At 40.0% G+C, this 24,753-nt stretch overlaps 1 protein-coding gene across 1 annotated transcript in view; it reads right to left on the minus strand.

The window, feature by feature from the left end:
• The window catches only part of MCM6 (minichromosome maintenance complex component 6), a 35,869-nt gene that overhangs the window by 10,827 nt on the left and 289 nt on the right, over positions 1-24,753 (minus strand). The window contains exons 2-13 of the mRNA XM_007964854.3: positions 21,249-21,395; positions 18,860-18,970; positions 17,196-17,445; positions 15,128-15,293; positions 14,694-14,839; positions 13,589-13,739; positions 11,124-11,265; positions 8,248-8,389; positions 6,850-6,957; positions 5,676-5,831; positions 1,726-1,854; positions 348-509 (exon numbers count right to left, since the gene is read on the minus strand). Coding sequence (XP_007963045.1) covers positions 348-509; positions 1,726-1,854; positions 5,676-5,831; positions 6,850-6,957; positions 8,248-8,389; positions 11,124-11,265; positions 13,589-13,739; positions 14,694-14,839; positions 15,128-15,293; positions 17,196-17,445; positions 18,860-18,970; positions 21,249-21,395 — 1,810 coding nt within the window. The remainder of the gene's footprint in view (positions 1-347; positions 510-1,725; positions 1,855-5,675; positions 5,832-6,849; positions 6,958-8,247; positions 8,390-11,123; positions 11,266-13,588; positions 13,740-14,693; positions 14,840-15,127; positions 15,294-17,195; positions 17,446-18,859; positions 18,971-21,248; positions 21,396-24,753) is intronic.

The raw sequence follows: 24,753 nt of genomic DNA on the forward strand, positions 1-24,753 counted from the left end.
CTGAGGCCAGGGGCTACATTATCTTATCTGTATTGCCAGCGCAGAGGCCTACTAGTACCTTGTGGGGTCTAAGTACATTTTTCCTGAATGAAAGGTATTAAATGGTAACTTATGTCTTTATGCACTCTATAACCTATGACGTGATCATCTCCGTCTAACAACTACACTCAAATGCTTAACAAGCTTTTTAAAGGGAAGAATTCCATGGTCCTGTGAGCACTCGACAGTTACAAAAAAATATATTTGCAGCGAATTCTAGTACGTCCCATACCAAAGATTAAAAATATGCCTACAAGGCAACAAATCTGTTTATCTCTGCTCTTATCATATCAAAGTGACTCTGATACCTCATCACAGCAGTGCATCCGAGCCATAGCTTCAGAGAGACGAATCATGCTCTCAAGCTGTCGCACTGTAATCCTCCACGAAGACTTGGTCACTCCAGAACCATCTCTCTGGCGGAGATGTTTATATTGTTCCACAATGAAGTCCTCTGACTCTTTGGAAATCTGTTTTGGATCATCACTCAAGTTAGAAAAACATTTCTATTTGATGAGAGCTACCGTAAACGTGAGTTTAAGAGCCTTTCAGGTGGAAACATTTAGGGAACTGAGAGGGTTGAAACTTGGAGAAACCAGTGACAATAAATTACTATTGTAATGTCTTTCAAAAGAGACTAATAATAAGCAGGCTTGTGAATTCCACGTTACTAATTTTATGAACATGAAAAAAAAGCTTAGTATTTAAGCAAATGACCATTTCTAAAAGCTGCTTAACAAGCTGAAGCAATGGAACAAGACGTAATGTCTTTTACACCTCAGGATGTCAATGCTCATTAAACAAATTAATGCTCAGTATTTGAGGCTTAATTAATTAACTCATGCTGTCTTTGGAGGGAAAAAAAGCTGTTTCAATAAACTTTATATCTAAAGGATACTCAGCTTTTCAGAGCAAAGAATTCAGCATATTAAGGAAGCATGCCAAGGTTACACAGGGATCAGTATATCAGTATGCAGTCATGGAGAACAGATGCTCTTTTTTACACAAGAATCACCCATAACCCTTAAAAGATTAAATTTCTTCTGGGACAGTGACAGCCAACCACAATCTCATGAATAATCAAGTGAAGATGATAAATGATCAATACCTAGTAACACCTTCCAGAAGTCAAGCTGGCCAACAGTATAAAAATTTCAACCAGAATGAAATATTTTTTTTCTTTTCATACCCTATTTTGGGAAAATGCCAAGCATTTGGGGGTTTATGTCCAGGTAAGAATCCTGGGTCCAGGATGGAGTCAGTCCAATACAATACATCAATCACTGTCAGTAATTCGTATTTATCATAATGGCCTAGAGGAATCCAATGTTTCCCTCAAAGAAAAATTCAACTATTGATTTAGGCACATAAACAATTTTAAGGTTCTTAGTAATGTTTGAAATAAAGAATGTTCTAGATTATCCAGCTATCCAAAACTCTTCCACCATAAAAATCTTATTACCACCAAACGAATAATGGAATTATTCAGAATTTTTTTTAAAGTTCCCTTTCTCAGCCCTCTCTGAAAAAACAAATTGCTGTTCCAGGAAAAAAAAAAAAAAAAAGTTGTAAAATTTAGGAACTAAAGTAGATGACAGGTTCAGTTAATTTCCATATAATACACTTATTTAAATTCCACTTCAATATACCCATTATACCTTATCCCAGTACAAAAGGGTAGGTTACCTTGGGTTTAAACTGTCTTGCAAAGAGAAGGTATCTTCTGATATCATCGAGGGAATAGACTCGATCAATTGATTCCTCAATTCTTGAATGCAAATCTACTATGCGCCTGGCAATGGCATAATCTGTAACCTAATTCAAAACAAGAAAATTACTTTGATAGTCACAGCAATATCTTCTCCAGACTATCCCAGGCAATAAGAAATGATTTATAGCCAAAAACAAGCTCTAAGATGCCACTTACAGAAGTATTAATGGGTACCAAGTTTCTGATGAAAGTTTGGGAACAGTTGGATTTAAAATCAAACTTTTAAATGTATACCGTTGCCCCACTCTAAAACTATACCTGAAGGAATGCCTTTAAAAACAGTAGGGTAAAGCGCAGTGGCTCACACTTGTAATCCCAACACCTTGGGAGACTGATGTGAGAGGAGAGCTTGAGGCCAAGAGTTTGAGACCAGTCTGGGAAACAAAGTGAGACCCTCCCTGTCTCTACAAAAAATAAAAAACAAAAAAATTAGCTGGACATGGTAGTGCACATGTGTAATCCCAGCTACTCAGGTGGCTGAGGCAGGAAGATCACCTGAGCCCAGGAGGTTGAAGGTGCAGTGAAGCCATGATTGCACCACTGCACTCCGGCCTGGGCAACAGAGCAAGCCTTGTCTCAAAAACAAAACAACAAAAATAGCAGAACTAACATTTATAGGGCCCTCAGTGTATGAGACACTGTTGTCTTAAGCAGGTCTTAGAAGAATTAACTTATGCAATCCTCACAAAAATCTCATTAGGTAAATGATATTATCCCCATTTTATAAATGGGCAAATTGAGGCCTAGAAGGTTAAGTAATTTACCCAAGGTCACAGTTAAGTAGTGGAGCCAGTATTTGAATAGTCTAGCTTCAGAGACTGTGCTCTTAGCCACTAAATTTTGAAGATATTCATCCCAGAATATTGAATAAATAAATAAATAAATAAAGACCCCAAAATATGCAACTTGGTCTGAAATGGTTCAGGGAAAAAGTGTGCAGATATATAGAGACAGTAAGTAATAAAGCAAACAGGGTAATGTTAATATGTGAATCAGGTAAAGGGTATATGGGTGTTCTATGCACTATTCCATTTCTTGCGACTTTTCTGTAAGTTTGAAATTATTTCTAATTAAAAAGTGGTTTGGGCAGAATACAGTGGCTCATGCCTGTAATCCTAGTACTTTGAGAGGCCAAGGCTGGTGGACAGCTTGAGCTCAGGAGTTCAAGACCAGACTGGGCACCATGGCAAAACTCTGTCTCTACAAAAAATACAAAACTTAGCTGGGCATGATGGCCTGCACCTGTAGCTGCTCAGGAGGCTTAGGTGGGAGGGTGGCTTGAGCCCAGGAGGCAGAGGTTGCAGTGAACTGAGATCACGCAACTGCACTCTGGCCTGGGCAACAGAGCCAGACCCTGTCTCAAAATAAATAACTAAAATAAAACAGGCTGGGTGCAGTGGCTCATGCCTGTAATCTCAGTATTTTGGGAGGCCAAGGCAGGGGGATCACCTGAGGTCAGGAGTTCGAGACCAGCCTGGCCAACATAGTGAAACCCCGTCTCTACTAAAAATACAAAAATTAGCCGGGCATGGTGGCACACACCTGTGATCCCAGCTACGCAGGAGGCTGAGGCAGGAGAATTACTTGAACCTGAGAGGCGGAGGTTGTAGTGGGCTGAGACTGCAACACTGCACTCTAGACTGCGTAACAGAGTGAGACTCCATCTCAAAAAAGAGAAAGAAAGAAAAGAAAGAAAGAGAGAAAGAAAGAAAGAAAGGAAGGAAAAGAAAAGAAAATAAAGAAAAGAAAAGAAAAGAAAAGAAAGGAAGAAAGAAAAGAAAAGAAAGAAAAAAGGCTTTTTGGCCAGGTACGGTGGCACATGCCTATAATCCCAACACTTTGAGAAGCTGAGGTGGGCGGACTGGTTGAGCTCAGGAGTTAGAGGCCAGCCTGGGCAACATGGCAAAATCCTGTTTCTACAAAAAATTCAAAAGTTAGCCGGGCACAATGGTGCACATGTGTAGTCCCAGCTACTCAGGAGGCTGAGGTGGGAGGACTGCATTAGCCCAGGAGGTTGAGGTTGCAGTGAGCCACGATTGCACCACTGCAGGAAAGAGTAGGACCGTCTCAAAAACAAAACAAGCTGGGCATGGTGGCTCACGCCTGTAATCCAAACACTTTGGGAGGCTGAGGTGGGCATTCGAGACCAGCCTGGCCAACATGGTGAAACCCCGTCTCTAGTAAAAATACACAAAATTAGCCGGGCATGGTGGCACATGCCTGTAATCCCAGCTACCTGTGAGGCTGAGGCAGAAGAATCACTTGAACCCAGGAGGCGGAGGTTGCAGTGAGCCAAGATCGTGCCACTGCACTCCAGCCTGGGCAACAGAGCAAGACTCCGTCACAAAACAAAACAAAACAAAACAGTTTTTAAAAAAATCTTGAATGTTTTAAAGGTTTATAACTTGATCTGCTACTAAAGCTACTTTAATGAATCATGTATGAAAATCAGACAACTCAATTATCTGGTGATTAAATATGTCTCTGTATTGTGAAGGGGAAAAAACTGAATCAAACCAAACCAAACCAGGTGTGATGCTGCAGGCCTATAATCTTAGCTACTCAGGAGGCTGAGGTGGTAAGGTAGTTTGAGGCCAAGAGTTCAAGACCAACACAGGTCTTGAACTTGCTGCTATTGCTACAAAAAGATGAAAAAATTAACCAAGCGTGGTAGTACACACCTGTAGTCTCAACTACTTGGGAGGCCTAGACAGGAGGATCACTGGAACCCAGGAGATTGAGGTTGCAATGAGCTAGGGTTGTGACACTGCCTGGGTGACAGAGTAAGACTTCGTCTTTAAAAAACAAATAAAAATTCAAGCCCTCCAAACACAAAATGGAAGGTTGTGTTTATTTAGATAATATTTAAAGTTCCACTGTAATAAAGAGTTGTGCATTGTACCCAATAAAATGTAGAACCTCCATGCTCAGTGATTTAAAAAGTACGGCCTAAAATATTAGTTCCTACAAACTGTCATTATATAGTTCTGTGGGTATCTGAGGTGCATTGTTAAATATTTAAGTACAAATAACTCTAATAATTAAACTAATGTATCAGAATCCAAGTAAATCTACATTTTTCCACTCAATCTTAAAAGTAAGAAAAAAAGGTAAAATATATTCAGCAACTTTATAGGAAAAAATACGAAGATAAATGACTCATGATTTAACAAAAAAGACGAAAAGAAATTTCTTTGGCATCCCAGTTTTTTTCAAGGTGACTGAAAAATAAAATAAAAGCTCAATCAACAAAACAAAAAATCATATAAAAATCTCAAGAGTTTGGTTGGGGCCCAGCACAGTGGCTCACACCTATAATCCCAACACTTTGGGAGGCTGAGGTAGGTGTGGATCACTGGAGGCCAGGAGTTCAAGACCAGCCTGACCAACATGGTGAGACCCTGTCTGTACTAAAAATATAAAAATTAGCCAGGCGTGGTGTTACATGCCTGTAATCCCAGCTACTTGGGAGGCTGAGACTCAAGAATCACTTGAACCTGGGAGGTGGAGGTTGCAGTAGGCCAAGACTGAGCCACTGCACTCCAGCCCAGTCTCCAGTGAGAGGCTGTTTACAAAAAAAAAAAAAAAAAAAGTGTGGTTGGAAGTTAACTGTAACTTGTTTTCTTTTGAGAAATAGTAACAAAACCTGAAAACTTAATATTCTTTAACACAATTAAGTGGAAGTGACAATTCAAATGACTTTATTTTGAGTTGCTTACTAAACCCTTTGCCCAATCCTGTGCCACCCTGAGGGAAATCAAAGGCTGGGGCACACACATGCACCAGCTGTAGAGCAGTGCATCTTCCAGCCTTGTCTCACTCGATTACTCAAACTGGAAATAAAAAAGGAAGCTCATGGGGTTACCTCATTACATTCATCCACAAGGATAAAGAAGAGATCGAATCGGGACATGATGGGAGCTGACAAATTTATATTCTGTTTCAATGATTTTGATCTGTCATAGTGTCCACTGATTGGGTTTGCTGCTGCCAAAATGGATGTCCGGGCGTTCAGAGTAGCCTGACCACAAAAGAAAGAATCTTAATGGGTTTAAATAGACATCAGCCAATAAATATGTAACAAAATGTTCAATCTCACCCGTAATTAACTAAACGCAAACCAAAATAATGATATCCTTTTTCACATAAACAGGAACTCCTATGTGATTTTGGTGGTGTGATGCGCACACCATTGAAGACATCAATTTGTTAGAAATTTCTCTTATAGCCAAATATAAGAGGATGCTGTGTTCAAGGATGCTTACTACAACTTTGTTTGTAATACAAAACACTGAAAATGAACTAAATGTCACTCAACAGGAGTCTAAAGAACCAAGCTGTGGTATATACAATTGAATATGGGAAAGTAATAAAAAAACAAAGTTGATCTACTAATATGTTCTGGTAAAAGATTGCCAAAATAAAATAATGAAGTTAAACCAGCAGGAATGAAACTGTCGGTATTATGCTTATTTATGTACAAAATATTCCTAAAAGGGGCACAAACTCAATAGATCCCTATTTTTCTTCCTCCTGAAATTCCTTTTTATCCATTAGATACTACTAAGCATCTACTGTTGCTGGGAGTTGCAGGGAAAGAGTTGTCTTTTCAATTTACAATTGTGTACTGCTTAAAATCTACTTGAATCTGTGGCTTTTAAAGTTTAGATTCTCCCTAGTATTGGTTATACTATCATACTTATTTTCATTTAAATTATCTGTTAATATAAATAGTTATATACATATATATAATCCATCTGTTGATCTTTGGTTATTTTTGTTATAATTGGAGCATGCTTCGTCAAAGAAAATGAAGCTTTGTTCATGGACATTTTTCTCTACTATCACAGCAATATATTTACACAATACTCTAAACAACATTTATAGTTTGAACAAATAATTCTCAGGGCTGTATTTTCCATTTTAATGAACAGCATTACAAGTTGAAGTAATGAATTTTATCCAGGTGAACTTCTCTAGTACTACATTAATCAACAAGGCTATGGACAATGCAGTAGAACAGAAGTAGATACACATACCTTCACTCCTGCTTTAGTGATGGATATGGTCTGCTGTTCCATAGCTTCATGAATAGCAACTTGATCCCGCACGTCCATCTTATCAAATTCATCAATACAACACACACCCTGTAACCAAACAAATCAAGCCTAAGAAGCTGTCTTTCAAGCTGGATGTATGGGTCACACCTGTAATCCCAGCACTTTGGGAGGCTGAGGCAGGAAGAATGCTTAATTAAGGCCAGGCATTTGAGGTTACGGTGAGCTATGATTGCCACTGTACTCCAAGTTGGGTGACAGAGTGAGACCCTGTCTCTTAAAAAACCACAATGGCCAGGTGTGGTGGCTCACGCCTGTAATCCCAGCACTTTGGAAGGCTGAGGTGGGCGGATCATGAGGTCAGGAGTTCGAGACCAGCCTGGCCGACATGGGGAAACCCCGTCTTTACTGAAAATACAAAAATTAGCCAAGTGTGGTGGCGTACACCTGTAATCCCAGCTACTCGGGAGGCTGAGGCAGGTGAATTGCTTGAATCCATGAGGCAGAGGTTGCAGTAAGCCAAGATTGCACCACTGCACTCCAGCCTGGGCGACACAGCAAGACTTCATCTCGAAAAAACAACAACAGTCTTTCAGATGGAAAATTACAAGTAAACTCACTAAGTCTGCTACCGCAGGGACTCTTCTATTGTCCAAACTAGTAGAAGATAGGTAAGTAAAGATTCTTAACTCCCTTTTCTAAGGAAGATAATTCAACAGATCCTAAAGCTACAAAGAATCATACAATTGACTTAAAACTAAGAGCATAACTAAAAATATACACTTATTGTACTTTCACTCAACATCAAAACCTTGTGTCAACTCCAGAATTGATTTTATACCTACAACTTGTACACATCTACTGATCTTAACTAGTCACAGCAAACACACATTCTCAGGACATGCTGATCAATTATCACAATTTTAAATTCTAGATGAAGAAAACTATGAATTATTTACTGAAGAATGTTGGGGTTTTTTGTTTTGTTTTTTGACAGTCTCGCTCTGTCGCCCAGGCTGGAGTACAGTGGTGCAATCTCGACTCACTGAAGCCTCCACCTCCCGGGCTCAGTGATCCTCCCACCTCAGCCTCTTGAGTAACTGGGACCACAGGCACCCGCCACCATGCCCAGCTAATTTTTGTATTTTTAGTAGAGAACATGGGGTTTCGCCATGTTGGCCAGGCTGGTCTCAAACTCCTGACCTCAGGTGATCCACCCACCTCGGCCTCCCAAAGTACTGGGACTATAGGTGTGAGCCACCGCACCCAGCTGAGAATGCTGTTTTTAAAGACATCTTTTTAACAGTAACTTATAGGCCTTTACTGATAGGGTAGGGGTATTCTGACTTCTTTATACTGAAGAGTGTAAAATGTTCTTACATTATCAGCCAACATCAAAGCTCCAGCCTCAATGACAAATTCATGAGATTCTTCATCTCTCACAACAGCTGCTGTTAAGCCAGCAGCACTGGACGCTTTGCCACTGGTGTAGACAGCTCTGGGGCTGAACTCCTCCACGTGCCTGTTCAAGGTTATCATACAAAGACTCATTAATATGTCACTATACAGCACCCTTCCCAGGAAAACCAGTGGAAGAGTTTAAATCGCTGAAAGAACATCTGAGAGTGGTGGCATTAAGCTTAAGCAATTCATAAAGACACATGCACAGACTAAATGGGAAGGCTCATCTCCTTCGGCTTTTCTTTTTTTTTTTTTTTTTGAGACAGAGTCTTGCTCTGTCACCAAACGAGTGCAGTGTCACGATCTCAGCTAACTGCAACCTCCACCTCCCAGATTCAAGCGATTCTCATGCCTCAGCCTCCCAAGTAGCTGGGATTACAGGCATGCGCCATCACGCCTGGCTAATTTTTATATTTTCAGAGTTAATACCTGATAAAAATATCAATTTTTTTAAATTGAGACAGAGTCTTGCTCTGTCCCCGAGGCTGGAGTGCAGTGGTGTGATCTCAGCTCACTGCAACCTTTGCTACGTGGGTTCAAGCGATTCTCCTGCCTCAGCCTCCCGAGTTGCTGGGATTACAGGTGTGCGCCACTACGCCTGGCTAATTTTTGTATTTTTAGTAGAGATGGGGTTTCACCATGTTGGCCAGGCTGGTCTCGAACTCCTGACCTCAGGTGATCCACCTACTTCGGCCTCCCGAAGTGCTGGGATTATAGACGTGAGCTACCACGCCTAGCCTAAAACGTCAATTTTATTTATTTATTTTTAAATTGTATTTATTTATTTATTTAGACGGAGTCTTGCTCTGTCGCCTAAGCTGGAGTGCAGTGGCGCAGTCTTGGCTTACTTCAAGCTCCGCCTCCTGGGTTCATGTCATTCTCCTGCCTCAGCCTCCCAAGTAGCTGGGGCTACAGGCGCCCGCCACCACACCTGGCTAATTTTTTTGTTATTTTTAGTAGAGATGGGGTTTCACTGTGTTAGCCAGGATGGTTTCGATCTCCTGACCTCGTGATCCACCCACTTCAGCCTCCCAAAGTGCTGGGATTACAGGTGTGAGCCACCACGCCTGGCTAAAACATCAATTTTAAAAGTCTTTAATAGTAATAAATAGCAACAACCAACTATCAGAAGGTCTTGAAATTAAAAATAAAACAAAACTAGATATGGGGCTTATTCCAGAAATGCAAGATTGGTTTAACATCTGAAAATCAATCAATATGCTAAATTAATAAAACAACTACATGACCACCAAAACAGATGTAGAAAAAGTATTTGACAAAATCCAACACCTTTCATTATAAAAACCAAACAAACTAGGAATAGAGAAGATTTTCCTAAGTCTAATAAAGGGTTTTTTCTTTAACCTGACAAAGGGCATCTATGAAAACCCACAGATAACATCAAACTCAAAGGTGAAAGGCTGAATGTTTTGCCCCTAAGATCAGGAACAAGACAGGGATGTCTGCTCTTGCCACTTCTATTCAACATTATACTGATGGCTCTAATCAAGGGCAATTAGGCAAGAAAAAAAGGCAGCCAGATTGGATACTCCAACTATCATTATACACAGATTTTATACATAAAAAATGCTACGGAATTCACTAAGACTGTCACATACCACATGATACTGTTACCAGAGGCAACACTGTAGTACATCTTTTTTTTTGGGTGGGGTGGGGGGAGAGAGAATGACAAGAAAAAAAAATCCTTTGTAACACAGGACTACTATCTTAAAATCTAAAACTCAGTTCGTGATATGTTCAAAAGAAATATTTACTCATAAAACTCCAAACCAACTAAAAACGTTCAATATTCTAAAATGGTACTATGTTACAAATTTCCAAAACAAATAAAGAAAAGGCAGCTTGATGTAGCACGAAGTACACACGTTTTGCAGGCAATGGCAACTGTATCTGAATTTTAATATCCATGGCTCAGTGTCACCTTTCACCTACAAGAGAGTGGGCAAATTTCTTGTAGGCTTGGAGAGGTTGTGACTCCCTGAAAAAAAGGGAATAATACACGTGCCTGTCTGGGTGCTGCCAGAGTAAGACATAACACATACACAGCACCGAGAACACGGCAGGTGCTCAGAAACTGGTTGCTTTTATTTTGGGCCCTAAGTTTCTTAAAAGTTTGAAAGTAACCAAGTATTTATTACAGCTTCTAAAAATAGTCAAAAATAGTGTTCCCACTGACAAAGTTAACATAAAATATCTCACAGCATTCGTTTGTATTCTTAGTCTCAACAATCCTGTATCTAGCAATATACCCAGAGAAAACAAACAAAAAATGTGTATAACATTATGATGTTCACTGCATCTATATAAATAATTATTATAATAAACTATCCTGTTAAATTTAACAGGGCTAAGGAAATGATTTTGTAAGTTATAATATATCAACAAAAGAAGACATCTGTGAAAATGAGAAACTCACGAGATTTTTCCATGCAAAAAGAAACATGGAAAAAATGTTTAGGGAAAATTAAAATTACAAGTATGTATAATATGATTTACAATAATGAAAATACATAATTCACATATTCAAACACTTTTGTACAAAGATATTATACAAAGACTAAAGAGTTCAATGTGAGATTGGTATTACAGGCAATTTTTCCCTATTCTAAAAAATTGTAAAATGTTGCCATATCTTTATGAGAATTATATATTTAACATAGTCATAATTTACACTCCTAGTAAGGCCATGGTGACTGTATTCTTGGCAGCACAGCCAGCCTGGGAACTATGTACACTTTTTCCTGCTATACTATTATCAGGCAAATGCTTACTTGAGAAATTGGCTCTTAGCTGTACTTGGGTCACCAACAATGCAAACATTTATGTCCCCTCGAAGAGAGGTCCCTTCTCCTGTTGTCTTTGGAACGCCACCAAAGAGCATCAGCAGGACACCCCGTTTTACTTCATCATTGCCTGAAATGAAAAGCTATAGATGAAAAACTAATTTTTCAACATGAAGTTAAACACTTTCAGAGGAAACAGTAAAGGCATGTTTACCAACCAAAAGGTAGAGTGAGCTAAAGCAAAGCATAAAACTGGAGTAATAATACCTGGCTTCTGATCTTGGTTCTTGCTCTGTGGACTTAGTCACCTAAACCACTGTTCCAATGTTTTCTCCTACACCACAGATGTCACTGTGCCAGTGCTCACTATCCTAAAAGCCAGAGCCTTTACTTGTCCATGAGTCCTACCTCCTACACAAAACCTTACCCAATGCCTTAGCCCTCAACGATCTCTCCTGATAAATGAACTATGTCCACCACAGCCTACCACATTTGCTAGTCCTTTTTAATGCCAGTTCTTATAGTTCTGTCAAGAGTTTGAGGAAATGGTTCATAACATTTTTCTGTCACCTACAGTGACCAGTACTGAATAAATATGTTAACTGAATTCATGTGGATTAAATAAGATGCTGAATGCAATTTACAGCTGCTTAGTTCATAAATCCAGTAAGAAGGAAAAACAATTTTCTTAAATAAGAACACTGTGCTATTAAACATTTTTCTGTGGAATTAATCTACTCTGTGAACTCCGTCGACAAAGTGCTATGCAAATTTACACAAGGCATTCCTTGAAGTAGAAAATTAGGCTGGGTGTGGTGGCTTATGCCTGTAATTCGAGCACTTTGGAAGGCCAAGGCGGGAGGATTGCTTGAGCCCAGAGGTTTGAGACCAGCCCAGGCAACATGGTGAAATCCCATCTCTAAAAAAATTTTTTTTTTAATTAGTTGGGCACGGTGGCAGGCACCTGTAGTCCCAGCTAATTTGGGGGCTATGGTGGAGAACCGTTTAAGTCCAGGAGGTTGAGGCTGTAGTAGGCTGTGTTCGCTGTCACTGCACTCCAGCCTGGGCGACAGTGAGACCCTACAAAACAAAACAAAACAAAACAAAACAAAACAAAACAAAACAAAAGAAAACAAAAGAGGTAGAAAACAAAAAACCCATTCCACAAACAAAACTTCTTTGACTTATATTTAGATAGAAAAAAAGGGCCAGATGCACTGGCTCATGCCTATAATCCCAGCACTTTGGGAGGCCAAGGTGGATGATCACTTGAGGTCAGGAGGGAGTTCGAGACCAGCCTGGCCAACGTGGCGAAACCCCACCTCTACTAAAAATACAAAAATTAGCCGGGCATTGTGGGGCATGCCTGCAATCCCAGCTACTCGTGAGGCTGAGGCAGGAGAATCGTTTGAACCTGGGAGGCAGAGGTTGCAGTGAGCCGAGATCACGCCACTACACTCCAGCCTGGGCGACAGAGCGAGACTCTGTCTCAAAAAAAACCAAAAAAAAAACAAATAAAATTTTAAAAAGATTAAAAAAAAGTCAATGAGTTCCTAGCACAATCCCAATTGAGTATAGAAGACAAGGATGGAAGAGTTCAAAGATAAAGCATCAGGCACAAAATGTTAGTTATAGCCTTCAAAACACAGCTAGCAACCAAGAGTCAGGAAAATGTGAAACTGCCAAAGGTATAGACAGAACAAGTAACCAATCATAAACATTCCATCTTGGTAAATAAAAAGACAAACAAGAGCCAAGTGTGGTGACCTACACCTGTAATCCCAGCTACCAGGGAGGCTGGAGGTAGGAAGATTGCTTTAGCCCAGGAGGGAGTGCTTCAGCCTAGACAACATAGCAAAACTCTAACACACACACACATACACACGCGTGTGCACATACACACAACAATAACAAGGCCAGGAGACTACAACCACAAAAAGGCCAGGAGACTAGTCTAGCATATTGAAACTTTAAGTGCATTTCGTCATAAGGCCAGGAAATAAGATGGCGAAATAACTTTTTTTCATTAAAAAAAAAAAAAAAAAAAAAAAAAAAAAAAAAAAAAGATAAAAATACATAATAAAACCTACCATTTTAACCATTTTTCAATCTATAGTTCAGTGGCACTAAGTACATTATGTTGTATAACTGTCACCACTATCCCTTTCCAGAACTTTGTCATCATCCCAAATAGCAACTTTATCCATTAAATAACTAATTTCTCCCATTCTCCAAGTCACTGATAATCTCTATCCTACCTTATCTCTATGAATTTGCACATTACAGGTACCTTATATAAGTGAAATCATGTACCTGTCCTTTTGTAAATGACCTCTTTTAGACCCACTAAAAGCTTTCATGGTCTGATTTATGTGCTTTAAGAAATCACTTGTGGCTGTTTATAATCATTATTTTGATTTCAAGTTTATGGTATAAATGGATGGAATTCTTACCATGTATAGTAGGGAACAGGCTGGTACAAAGATTGTGGTATAGATTTTTATCTTGACTCATCTCAAACACTTTCTCCCATTCTTTCACAGTCATTTGGTTCTTAATGCTCTCGGCTGTCTGTTCCTCATCTCTGAGCTCTTTCCCCCCAAACTAAGGGTAGAGAACAAAGGAAGAATTATTAGTATAGAAGCAGTCAAAAGAGCATAAAGGAGAAGAAACTTCATTGCATGGGAAGTCAACCTCACAATTTATTGACTGTAAAGGTTTAACAACAACAAAAAAACCAAAAACAACTCCCCAGACTAGTAAGCCCTCAGTTAACAAAGACACTTAAGGGTGTGTCATTTGTCCAGTGAATTAAATAGAAAAAAAGCTACCTGAACGCTCAAGAGATAAGCCATAGCAGAATGTTAATCACTGACATAAAGATGCAAATAAAATAAGAGATTATGTTCACTCCCTTTTTCCAATACTGAACTATTTTCCAAACTCCCATTTATGAGTTAACTGAACAATACTGCCAGGGGTTCATCATTCTCAGAAATTTACTTCCCAGATTACTAAATCTTTTTATTTATATTTCCTCCAAAAGCTTAACAGAGGTGTGAAACTTAAAACAAAAAACAGCATGGATAATTTGTACCACTGTTCTTAAAAGCATTGAGCTCTTACCCCGTAAGACATCAAATAAGCCTGTTTTTCTCCAAGATCAGAAAGACATATGTCAAAAGATTTGGTTTTAAAACTCATCAAATCTTAACCCCATCCCCTGCTCTTAACATTGATGAGATAACCCAGATGTTTCAGAATCCTATCACTTTGTGGCAGCCTCAGGGTAGGTGTTTCTTAAGCTGTCACTCTACTAAGACTCACTGTTGGCCTGCCTGGCCAACAGAGCAAGACCTCATCTCTAAAAAAAATTTTTTAATTAGCTGGGTGTGGTGATTCATACCTATAATCCCAGCTACTCAGGGGGTTGAGATGGTAGGATCACTTGAGCCCAGGAAGTGGAGGCTACTGTGAGCCATGACTTTGCCACTGCACTCTAGCCTGGGTGACAGAAAGACTGTTTCAAAAACAAACAAAAACCCCAAAATGACTCACCCTTGGGTTGGTTGGCGCAACACAGCAGGCAAGAAAGACCAGCCTGTAAGAAAGGTCCCTAACACCAAGGGCCCGGAGTCCTCGAATGCCTTCTGTCTCATATCCATCGACACCACTGACACGGGAATTAGTTTCTGCACGTGCTCCTGAAACAGAATGATAGGCTGTTTCACAACTTAAATATTAAAGGTGCTGAATAGCTTTAAAATTGCTCAAATAAACGAAAGTTATAAATCCAAAGACTTCACTTAAGCCTTGAATACTTTCAGAATAGCACCATTTGTGGCAAAACCAGTTTCTTTTTATTCTCATCACAGTTCCTTGCTCAGCTTCTGATTGGCAGCCAAAAAGACGACAATGAAGATGTGGGAAGTTAGATACTCTGCAGTTTAGGTAACTGAGAATTTGTTAAATTTGAGCCACAGATTACTGACCTGGTGTGCTAAGCTTGGAGACGTCAGGCACAACAATCAGTGTCCCTGTAAAGTCACACTTGTCACCAGCTTGAGCTGATTCCACAGCTTCAGCCCTCAAAATAACTTCTAAACTGCGGGGGATACTCCCTCGAGGAAGCTCAGCTTGGGTCTCTTGAATACGAACCTGTAATAAAGACAAACAGCCAAGAATGAGAAGCGATCCCTTTCAGATGCCATACAATCTAAATTAAATACCACAAATACTGACATATTCTAAACTATCTGACCCATTAGCAGACTTTTCACATGTTATCAACATTCATCCTAAAAATTATCTACTCTAAAACTCCTTTTAGTCAAATAGTTCAATTTGGCAAAAGATTACATCTATTTAAAAACTTCATGCTGATTCAAGCAGCAGAGGAAAAAAAAACTTCTTTTACTCTCATTTAAAAAGTTTTTTTTTCTCTTTGTTCAAAATGACTCTAAATATGTTATATGTTCCATCTTCTCCTAAGCTTTAAGAAAATTTTATGGAAAATTTCAAACATACCTTTTAATACCCTCCACTTCAACACAACTGCTAACATTATTTACAGATACATGTTTTTTCTTTTTTACTATATATTTGAACAAAGTTGTAAACATCAAGAAACTTCACACCTAAATATTTTAGCATTCATCTCTAAGAATAAAGACAATCCTCTATTACAATACCATTAACACAACCAAGATAATTAGACAATATTTAATTTCATAAAATTACACATCTTCTATTATCTAGTCCGTCTTCAAATGTCTTGTCAAGTGTCCTTTATACAATTGTTTTCTTCCCCGAAACTAAGACCCAATCTGACTCATACTTTATAAGATAAGGTATCTCCTACCCAAAGCTGTTGGCAGAATATGTGCATCTTATAAGCTACCAGGTTAATGTAAGAAAGCTAAATAAGGAGAATGATTATCAGAGCAATATAAACAATATTAAATTCATCTGATAATTATTCCATACTTAAGCTGTTTCAACTTTTCTTTCCTTTTTGTATGTCCCAAAAAATTAAGACCTGCTGAAATTTGAGAGTCCCCTTCATTCTTACTACTGCCATCCATCACCTCTTGCCCAGGTAACTGAAATTGCGTTATTACCCTCTGTTAAACCCATCACGGACTTACTCAGTTTCCTTAAAAAACAAAAAAAAAACACAAAAAAACACACACACACACACGGGCACGGTGGCTCACGCCTGTAATCCCAGCACTTTGGGAGGCCGAGGCGGGCAGATCACGAAGTCAGGAGATCGAGACCATGCTGGGTTAACATGGTGAAATCCCGTCTCTACTAAAAATATAAAAAAATCAGCCGGGTGTGGTGGCGGGCGTCTGTAGTCCCAACTACTCGGGAGGCTGACGCAGGAGAATGGCCTGAACCTGGGAGGCAGAGCTTGCAGTGAGTGGAGATCACGCCACTGCACTCCAGCCTGGGTGACAGAGTGCAACTTTGTCTCAAAACAAAACAAAACAAAACAAACAAACAAAAACACACACACACATAAACTGCCTTCCCAGTATATTCCCACTGCTTATTAAGATAGACTCAAACTTCTCAGCCTAAGATTTAGGGATCCAAGTACCTCCAGGTCTCACATCACATCATCTCTCAGATGATCTCCAACTTGGCTCCTTTACTTCAATCATGATAATCCTCACTGCTTCCAAGCTAGCCTGTCTTATTCATGCTTTCCTTTCTATGCACCAAATGGAAATCTTACACTAATAAGTTGCTATTTCTTCAAAGTTTTCTTAACTCCAGTTTATAATCACCACCACCACCTAGTTACCATTTATTCTTTGACAAATACATCTTGTCAGTCTTAAGGAACTTCCAAGTTATTAAAAGTTAAAACAGATGTATATACTAACAATTACAATTTACATGAAGAGTTTTGGGCTTAAATTTGTAGTCATTTTGATGATGCTTAGCTTATATAAAAACTGAATTGAACATGATCTAAATAGAAGTTATTGCAAGGGTCTAGAAGTGAATTATTATCATTGACGGACTCTGATCGACACAGATGTTTAATACCTTTTGAAAATCAACAAATCTTGATTTATTTGTATCCAGCAAGAATCTCCTCCTGTTGGCACAAACTGGATTTCGGCAGATGTTTGGCTGTGTGTATTTGAACTGCTGTTCTACATCCCTGATCACTGTCTGACAGTCCAAGCACAGAAAAGTTCCGCTTACAAGCTCTGGGTGAACTGGGTGAGTCCGCACCACCTGCCCACTGATGCGAGTGAGCAAACCAATTCTGGATGAGGTGAGCTCTCGAATCCTGTTTAAAGACAAATGTCCCATTAGTAAACATTCATCTCCTAACTAAGAATCTTTCCATTTTAGTGAGAGGGCATTCAAAGATAATTTATGTTTAAAAAAAAAATTTAAGAGACAAGGTATTCTTTGGACTCTCCTATAAGAATAATTTAGTCAATGTGCCCATTCCTAAATTATATGATGTATATGCATCCAGAACAATATATATAAATGAATAAATATAAATTAAAGGACGCCCAAAAAATGAAAATTAAAATTACAAAACAGAACGGGCCGGGCGCGGTGGCTCACACCTGTAATCCCAGCACTTTGGTAGATTGAGGTGGGCCGATCATGAGGTCAAGAGATCAAGACCATCCTGGCCAATATGGTGAAACCCTATCTCTACTAAAAATACAAAAACTAGCTGGGCACGGTGGTGAGCACCTGTAATCCCAGCTACTTGGAGGCGCTGAGGCAGGAGAACTGCTTGAACCCGGGAGGTGGAAGTTGTAGTGAGCCAAGATTGCGCCACTGCACTCTGGCCCTGGTGATAGAGCAAGACTCTGTCTCAGGGGAGAAAAAGAAAAAAAAAAACAAAAAAACCCAGAATGATCCTGTTTTTGTTTTATATGCAAATACGTTTTTGCTTACCTGCAATTTCTTAAAAAAAGGATGTTACACAATAATCCTATCATGAGAAAAAATTTTGTACTGAAAGTTCAGAAACACTTCCTTTACAAACCCATTTTATGTGAAATAAGGGTAATTTTATAAAGTAATTTCAGTAGTTTAACTGTCCAAAATATCACTTCAATTTTATCCAGTAAATTTATTCTTAAAATAACTGCCAAAGGGGTGTTTGAAAATTATGTATTTAAACTGACAAAAATTTCCAGAGATTCAGGAATTTCTAGAATTTCATATTTTCTCCCTCGATCAATTTTCTCCCAAATTTCCCTAAAAGGCACCCTAAAATGTGGTAATCCTAAGACTTTGCTTCACTTCATTTACATCTAATCCCATTTCCATAGGAAAAAATACATCACTCCAAAACTAAACTTTCTGGATAACTGGGTATAACTCCTACAAAAGTCAACCTTCTACAAAATCTGAATGCAAACCACTATTTTTTCCTCCTGGTATAACAGCATCAATGTTATAAGTACTCATTTTATAATTATTGTGATTACCAATTATGAAAAAGTAATTTTTACAGCAACAAACCTACTTTTTGCATGATTTAGGTAGAAAACCTAAGCCAAAAGACTTCACAGATAAGGAAACTGAGGCTCGGGGAGGTAAAAGTGATTTGTATAATGTTAAATAGCGAGCTAATAACAGATTAAGGCAACCTCTCAAGTTTTCTGACTGTCAGCTAAGTGGTACCTATACCATTTGGTGAATTCATTTTTTTCCAGAGAAGGGTTTCTTACTTGTGTCTGGTAGGCAGGTCTTGGAATGCAACATAAAAATCCTTGGCAAGAGGGATCTCTTTACGGTCTTTGACGAATGTTTTCAAGGCCCGACACAGGTAAGGGTAAACTCTGAAAAACAAAAAAGTCAACTGATACCTTAGAGGTTTACCAAGTCCTCCTTCCCTTTACATATCTACTAACAGTCGAGATTAAGGAATTTCATCGGTTACAACTAAGCCTTAGAACTTAACTGTGCATGACACTTCTTTATCTAGTCTGGGTTTAGGACCCTCTTTCAATTCTCTCCTATCCCATCAAAACACTAAATACAAAATGTCACACCATATCTGATTATCTTTAAATAATCATATAGCACCCACACTGTTAGCCATTCCTCTGTCCAACATGACTAGCTGAACAATCATCTTGTCAATATGCTCAAAACTGTGAATTTTCTGTGGGCTGTTTATGACTTAGTAAACCAGGTGTCAAGTCAGTCTATTTATTTGGTTTCATTCTGAGACAGGGTCTCACTCTGTCACCCAGACTGAAGTGCAGTGGCACGATCACAGCTCACTGCAGCCTCAGTCTCCCTAGGCTCAGGTGATCCTCTCATCTCAGCCTGCTGAGTAGCTGGCACTACAGGCATGCACCACCATGCCCAGCTAATTTTTGTGGGTTTTTTTCTGTAGAAATGGGATTTCACCATGTTGTCCAGGCTGGTCTAAAACTCCTGGGCTCAAGTGATCTGTCCACCTCAGCCTCCCAAAGTGTTGGGATTACAGGTGTGAGCCACCATATCTGGCTGGTTTGATAAGAAATGGATGAGGACAGGAGAAGTATTTGTGTACTAATGTGAGAACAAATTGGCAAAAATGCTCCATTTGACTGGTGAGAGTGAAGTATGCACGTCCTTTTTATATAAGTTTCTAATAGCTACTACAGCTTACTTTGTTTAAAAAGTGGGGTCTGAAAGTCCTCTAAAAAAGGTGCTACTCTCGGGAAAGAGAACTGCTGCCTGGTTTGTGCATGAGGCATGGCACAGCTGCTTCTACCACCAGGCTTGATTTTCTACCTCTCCCTCATTTGTCAGTGCAATAACTTCTGCTGCATGCTTTCACAATAAACCCTGTTGCTTACTTACCCCTCCAATTTATCTTGATCATCAGCTATGACTAGAAACACAGACAAATCCTCCATCTCCCAATCTACCAAGAAATGAACAAGATTGTACCTCCTTATCCCTGAGTTTTCATTTATCTTTCACAACTGTCCACAATTTATTTTAACTTGATTCTATTTCTGATTGTCACATTCATTTAATCCTAATACAAAGTCTTGTGTGCAAAGATGTTTCTTGCTGTGTATAACAATTCAAAATACAATAAAAGCCTTACATTAAATATAATGTCTAACCATAGTATTTCTACCAAAAAACCACAATTGGAGCTATTAGTATTTTAAGAAATTTTATGTGAATTTGAGTAGTTTCATACACAGTACACACAGAAAGACATCAAAATGTGACAGAAGATCCTTACAAAACTCTGTACTTGTAGACTTAGAAGGCTCCTGGAACTCTTGTAGCAGACCTGCTAATGACAGTGGTAGATTACAAGTGTATAAGCAATTTAATTATCCTTACTTTTCTCTATTTTCTACAATATATACCTACTACTTTTATAAGCAGAAACAAAATTAAACTTTAAGGGAACAAGAAGTACAACAACATCAATGCTGTAAAGATATCCCCAGTACAAGAACAGGACCCACACAAACACCTATTCCTGTGGGGAAAAAGGATCAGTGGAATGACACAAAAGTAAGTAAGTACAGTTTTCCTCTTGGGAAAACTACACAGAAAGCAAAGATTTTCAACATTTGTATTTGAAAAAAAAGTTCAGCTCTGGCTGGGCGCGGTGGCTCACGCCTGTAATCCTAGCACTTTGGGAGGCCGAGGCGGGTGGATCACCTGAGGTCAGGAGTTCGAGACCAGCCTGACCAACATGGTGACACCCCATCTCTACTAAAAAATGTAAAAAATTAGCCGGGCGTGATGGTGGGCGCCTATAATCCCAGCCACTAGGGAGGCTGAGGCAGAAGAATTGCTAGAACCAGGGAGGCAGAGGTTACGGTGAGCAAGATCGCGCCACTGCACTCCAGCCTGGGCGTGAGAGAACAAGACTCCGTTTCAAAAAAAAAAAAAAAGGTCAGCTCTACAAAGGCCTACATGAAGTTCAGAGCAGTACTAAAATGACCACTGGCAGTATCAAAGCGCCTCTTCTCAGAGGGAAATAACTGTGAAAGCTGCCCTTCTGCTACACAAGTGAACACTTACAGTCCAGGAAGAGCTGGCTTCCCAGATTTCAACCCCTATTCAAAGTAAAGAAAATTAATATGTCCATACCTATAGAATTCCTCTTGAATGGTGGTAGAAAGTTGCTGGTTAAATTGTTCCAGGTCCACAAAACTCACAACCAATGTGTTTCTCTCAGGACGAATCAGTTCCTCTGCTAATTGCAAGTATTTAACTTCTCCATCGCTGCTCTGAAACCTGCAGGTACATGCGAGTCAACTAGATTAAGGACACAGGCAGTACAAAGAACCTGAATGATTGATAATTCAGAATACTGGTTAAAGTCCAACAACTAGGCTCAGATGGGCCCATGTTTGGCAGTTCTGTAACTTGGGGCAAGTTACTTGTCCCTTCTGATATGGTTTGGCTGTGTCCCCACCCAAATCTCATCTTGAATTTCCACATGTTGTGGGAGGGACCTGGTGGGAGGTAACTGAATCATGGGGACAAGTCTTTTCCCTGCTGTTCTCTGATAGTAAGTATCACGAGATCTCATGGTTTTAAAAAGAGGAGTTCCTCTGCACAAGCTCTCTTTGCCTGATGCCATCCACTTAAGACATCAGTGACTATGCTCCTCCTTGCCTTCCACCATGACTGTGAGGCTTAACTGCTAACAACAGCAACAAAAAAACAACAAAACAACTACTAACTCTTATTATTGTCATGTATAATTAAGACTGGAAAATGTTAAATCAAGAAATTCAGTCGAGAACCCAATGATTCCATTTCTGTAGGTAATTTGCAAGCTGACAGATTAGTCAGGGACTTAAGAAGCAGAATAGAAATAAGAATACACGGAAATGAGGTGTTTCACTGTCCAAGACTTCAGGAAAATTGAAACATGCACACTAAATAAAGCTGTTGGTATTTTTGCTTCTAAAACCCAAGCAGGATATCATACAAATTTATTTTCTGTTCTTTTAAACATAATATGCAGATTTGCTTTAAGAAAAAATCAATTTATCCTCCAAATACAGCATGTTCTGACTACTCAAATACAGCATGTTCTGACTTAAAATATTTGTTAAACAACTACGTGCAAAGCCCTATGACAGAGGCATCTGAGGCTGAAAATGGCAGTGTTGTTCCTGCCCTAGGGTTAACTAACACTTTGTGTCTAGGGAGTTAGATATGTAAACAACGAAGACAGACACGAAATATGTTCCTGTTAATGAGAACAAGAAATGTGCTAGGATAATAGAAACTAAATCTGCCTAACAGAACATCTACAAGAGTCATACATATAAAAGGTGGTACTGGAATTCAGCTTCTGAAAGAGTTAAAAATTTCGAATAAAAACAGGTGGTGGAGTGACTGACTACAGATGTTTCCAAGTATATGATTAAGTCAGAGAAGGTAGGGGAGAAGTGTGGATGATGACTGGGGTGGTTTTGGAAGACAAACAGGAAAGAGGAGTGGTGAAGAATTTGAACTTTATTCCACAAGCAATGGTGAATTCAAGTTTATTTTGTGACAGGGAGTTGGCACTTCTTTAAACAAAGTATAGAGATTATTTGTCTCATCATTATCATCTAGCTGCAAAGTCAAGGCACTTGGATTATTTGTTGAAATGAAACATTTATTGAAGAACCTTTGTAATGTGATATGGTGGGTAGGTAGGGTTGAGGATGGAATCTGAATTCCACACTAAGTGGCTGAGAGGTAAAGTGTTACACTGCTGGAGACAATGAAAAACAAACGGCACCCTGGGAGCCTAAGGAAGAAAGGATTAGTGCCTCTCAAAAAGGTGTACAAGGTATCACAAAGATGTGAGTTTTTAGCTGGGCTTTGAAGAAGGAACTATCAGGCAGACAATAACACTGCCATAGGTAGCAAAATGGAAATTAAATTATGGTTTTAAGTATACCAAAATTTCATAAGATGGAAACATTATTCACAATAGCCAAAAGGTGGAATGAACCTGCGTCCACTGAATGGACAAGCAAAATGCAGTACATATATAGGTTGAGCAGCCTCATCTGAAAATGTAAAACATGAAATGGTCCAAAATCTGAAACTTTTTGAGTGCTGACATGATTTTCACTGGAGCATTTCAAATTAGGGATGCAACTGGTTAAGTATAATGTAAATACTCCAAATCTGAAAAAAAAAATCCAAGATCCCAAACTCTTCTGGTCCCAAGCATTTCAGAAAAGGGATACTCAATCTGTAGAGACAATGTTATTTAGCCTTAAAAAGTAAGGAAATTCTGACACATGGTACCTTGCAGAGGAACCTTGTAGACATTATGCTACACAAACCAAACACAAAACAACAAATACTATTATGATTCCACTTATATGAGGTACCTATAGTGGTCAAACTCATAACGAAAGGAAGCAGAGTGGTGGGTGACGGTGGTTGAGGGAGAGGGTAAAGGAAGAGAGTTCGTATTTAATGGGCACAGAGTGTCAGTTTGGAAGATGAAAGAAGTTTGGAGCCGGGTGCGGTGGCTCACGCCTGTAATCCCAGCACTTTGGGAGGCCCAATCGGGCGGATCACCTGGGGTCGGGAGTTCAAGAGCAGCCTGATCAACATGGAGAAACCCCATCTCTACTAAAATACAAAAGGAGCAGGGCGTGGTGGCGCATGCCTGTAATCCCAGCTACTCTGGAGGCTGAGGCAGGAGAATCGCTTGAATCCGGGAGGCGGGGGTTGCGGTGAGCTGAGATGGAGACACTGCACTCCAGCCTGGGCAACAAGGGCTAATAATTCCGTCTCAAAAAAAAAAAAAAGAGTTTGGAGATGGAGGGTGGTGACGGCTGCATAACGAGGTGAACGAACTTAATGTCACTGGACTGTACACTTAAAATGCCTCAAATGGTCAACTTTGTGATGTATATTTTACGACAATAAAAAGAACTTCATAAGCTTTTTTCACAAGCCATTCCAAACTGTCGACCCTTCATCCTGGAGACCGTGGTGTATCTACTCTAGGAAAAATAACCGGTGGGTAGGTAAGGCAAGCCAGGGAGGAGGCGGGGTTATGAGGCCAGGAGCCCAGAGGCACAGAAAAAAAGAGGGGTAGTAGAGAAAGGAAAGGAAGGCCAGAGGGAAAGGGGAGCAAGGGACCCAGAAGAAGGGAAATGGTAGTTACTCTACAGGGCACGGCTCCGCACCCCAGCAGCTTTCAAACCACAGTTCACGCAGAAACTTTCATCAGCACAGGAGGCGAGGGTGGCCCGGGCCCTGCCCACCCCCAGCACCAGGCTACCGGCTGTGTGGCCCAGCAGGGCTCCGCCGGGATTCAATAGCACTTCGGCCTCCCCCTCGACCCGGCCGCACCCAGAGGCCCAGTTACTATACTCAGCGAGCCCAGGTTTCCGCGCCGGTCACCGGGGACTGTGCAAATACCAGGCTCGCGGGGTGGTGAGCATCAAGTGACAGAAGCAAAGCACTGGGCACGAGCGTCTTAGGGCTCGATATGGGTTTTAGTCCAGAAAAACCCAGCCTGTTCTAGGCTCCTCGCGGCCGCTGGGCTCGCAGCCTAAAGTTGCGGGGCGGGCGGGGCAACACTTCCCGGACGCGCGACCCCCAGGTTCCGGAACACCCGCCG

This window comes from Chlorocebus sabaeus, chromosome 10, assembly GCF_047675955.1.
Source record: "Chlorocebus sabaeus isolate Y175 chromosome 10, mChlSab1.0.hap1, whole genome shotgun sequence".
Lineage (NCBI taxonomy): Eukaryota > Metazoa > Chordata > Mammalia > Primates > Cercopithecidae > Chlorocebus > Chlorocebus sabaeus.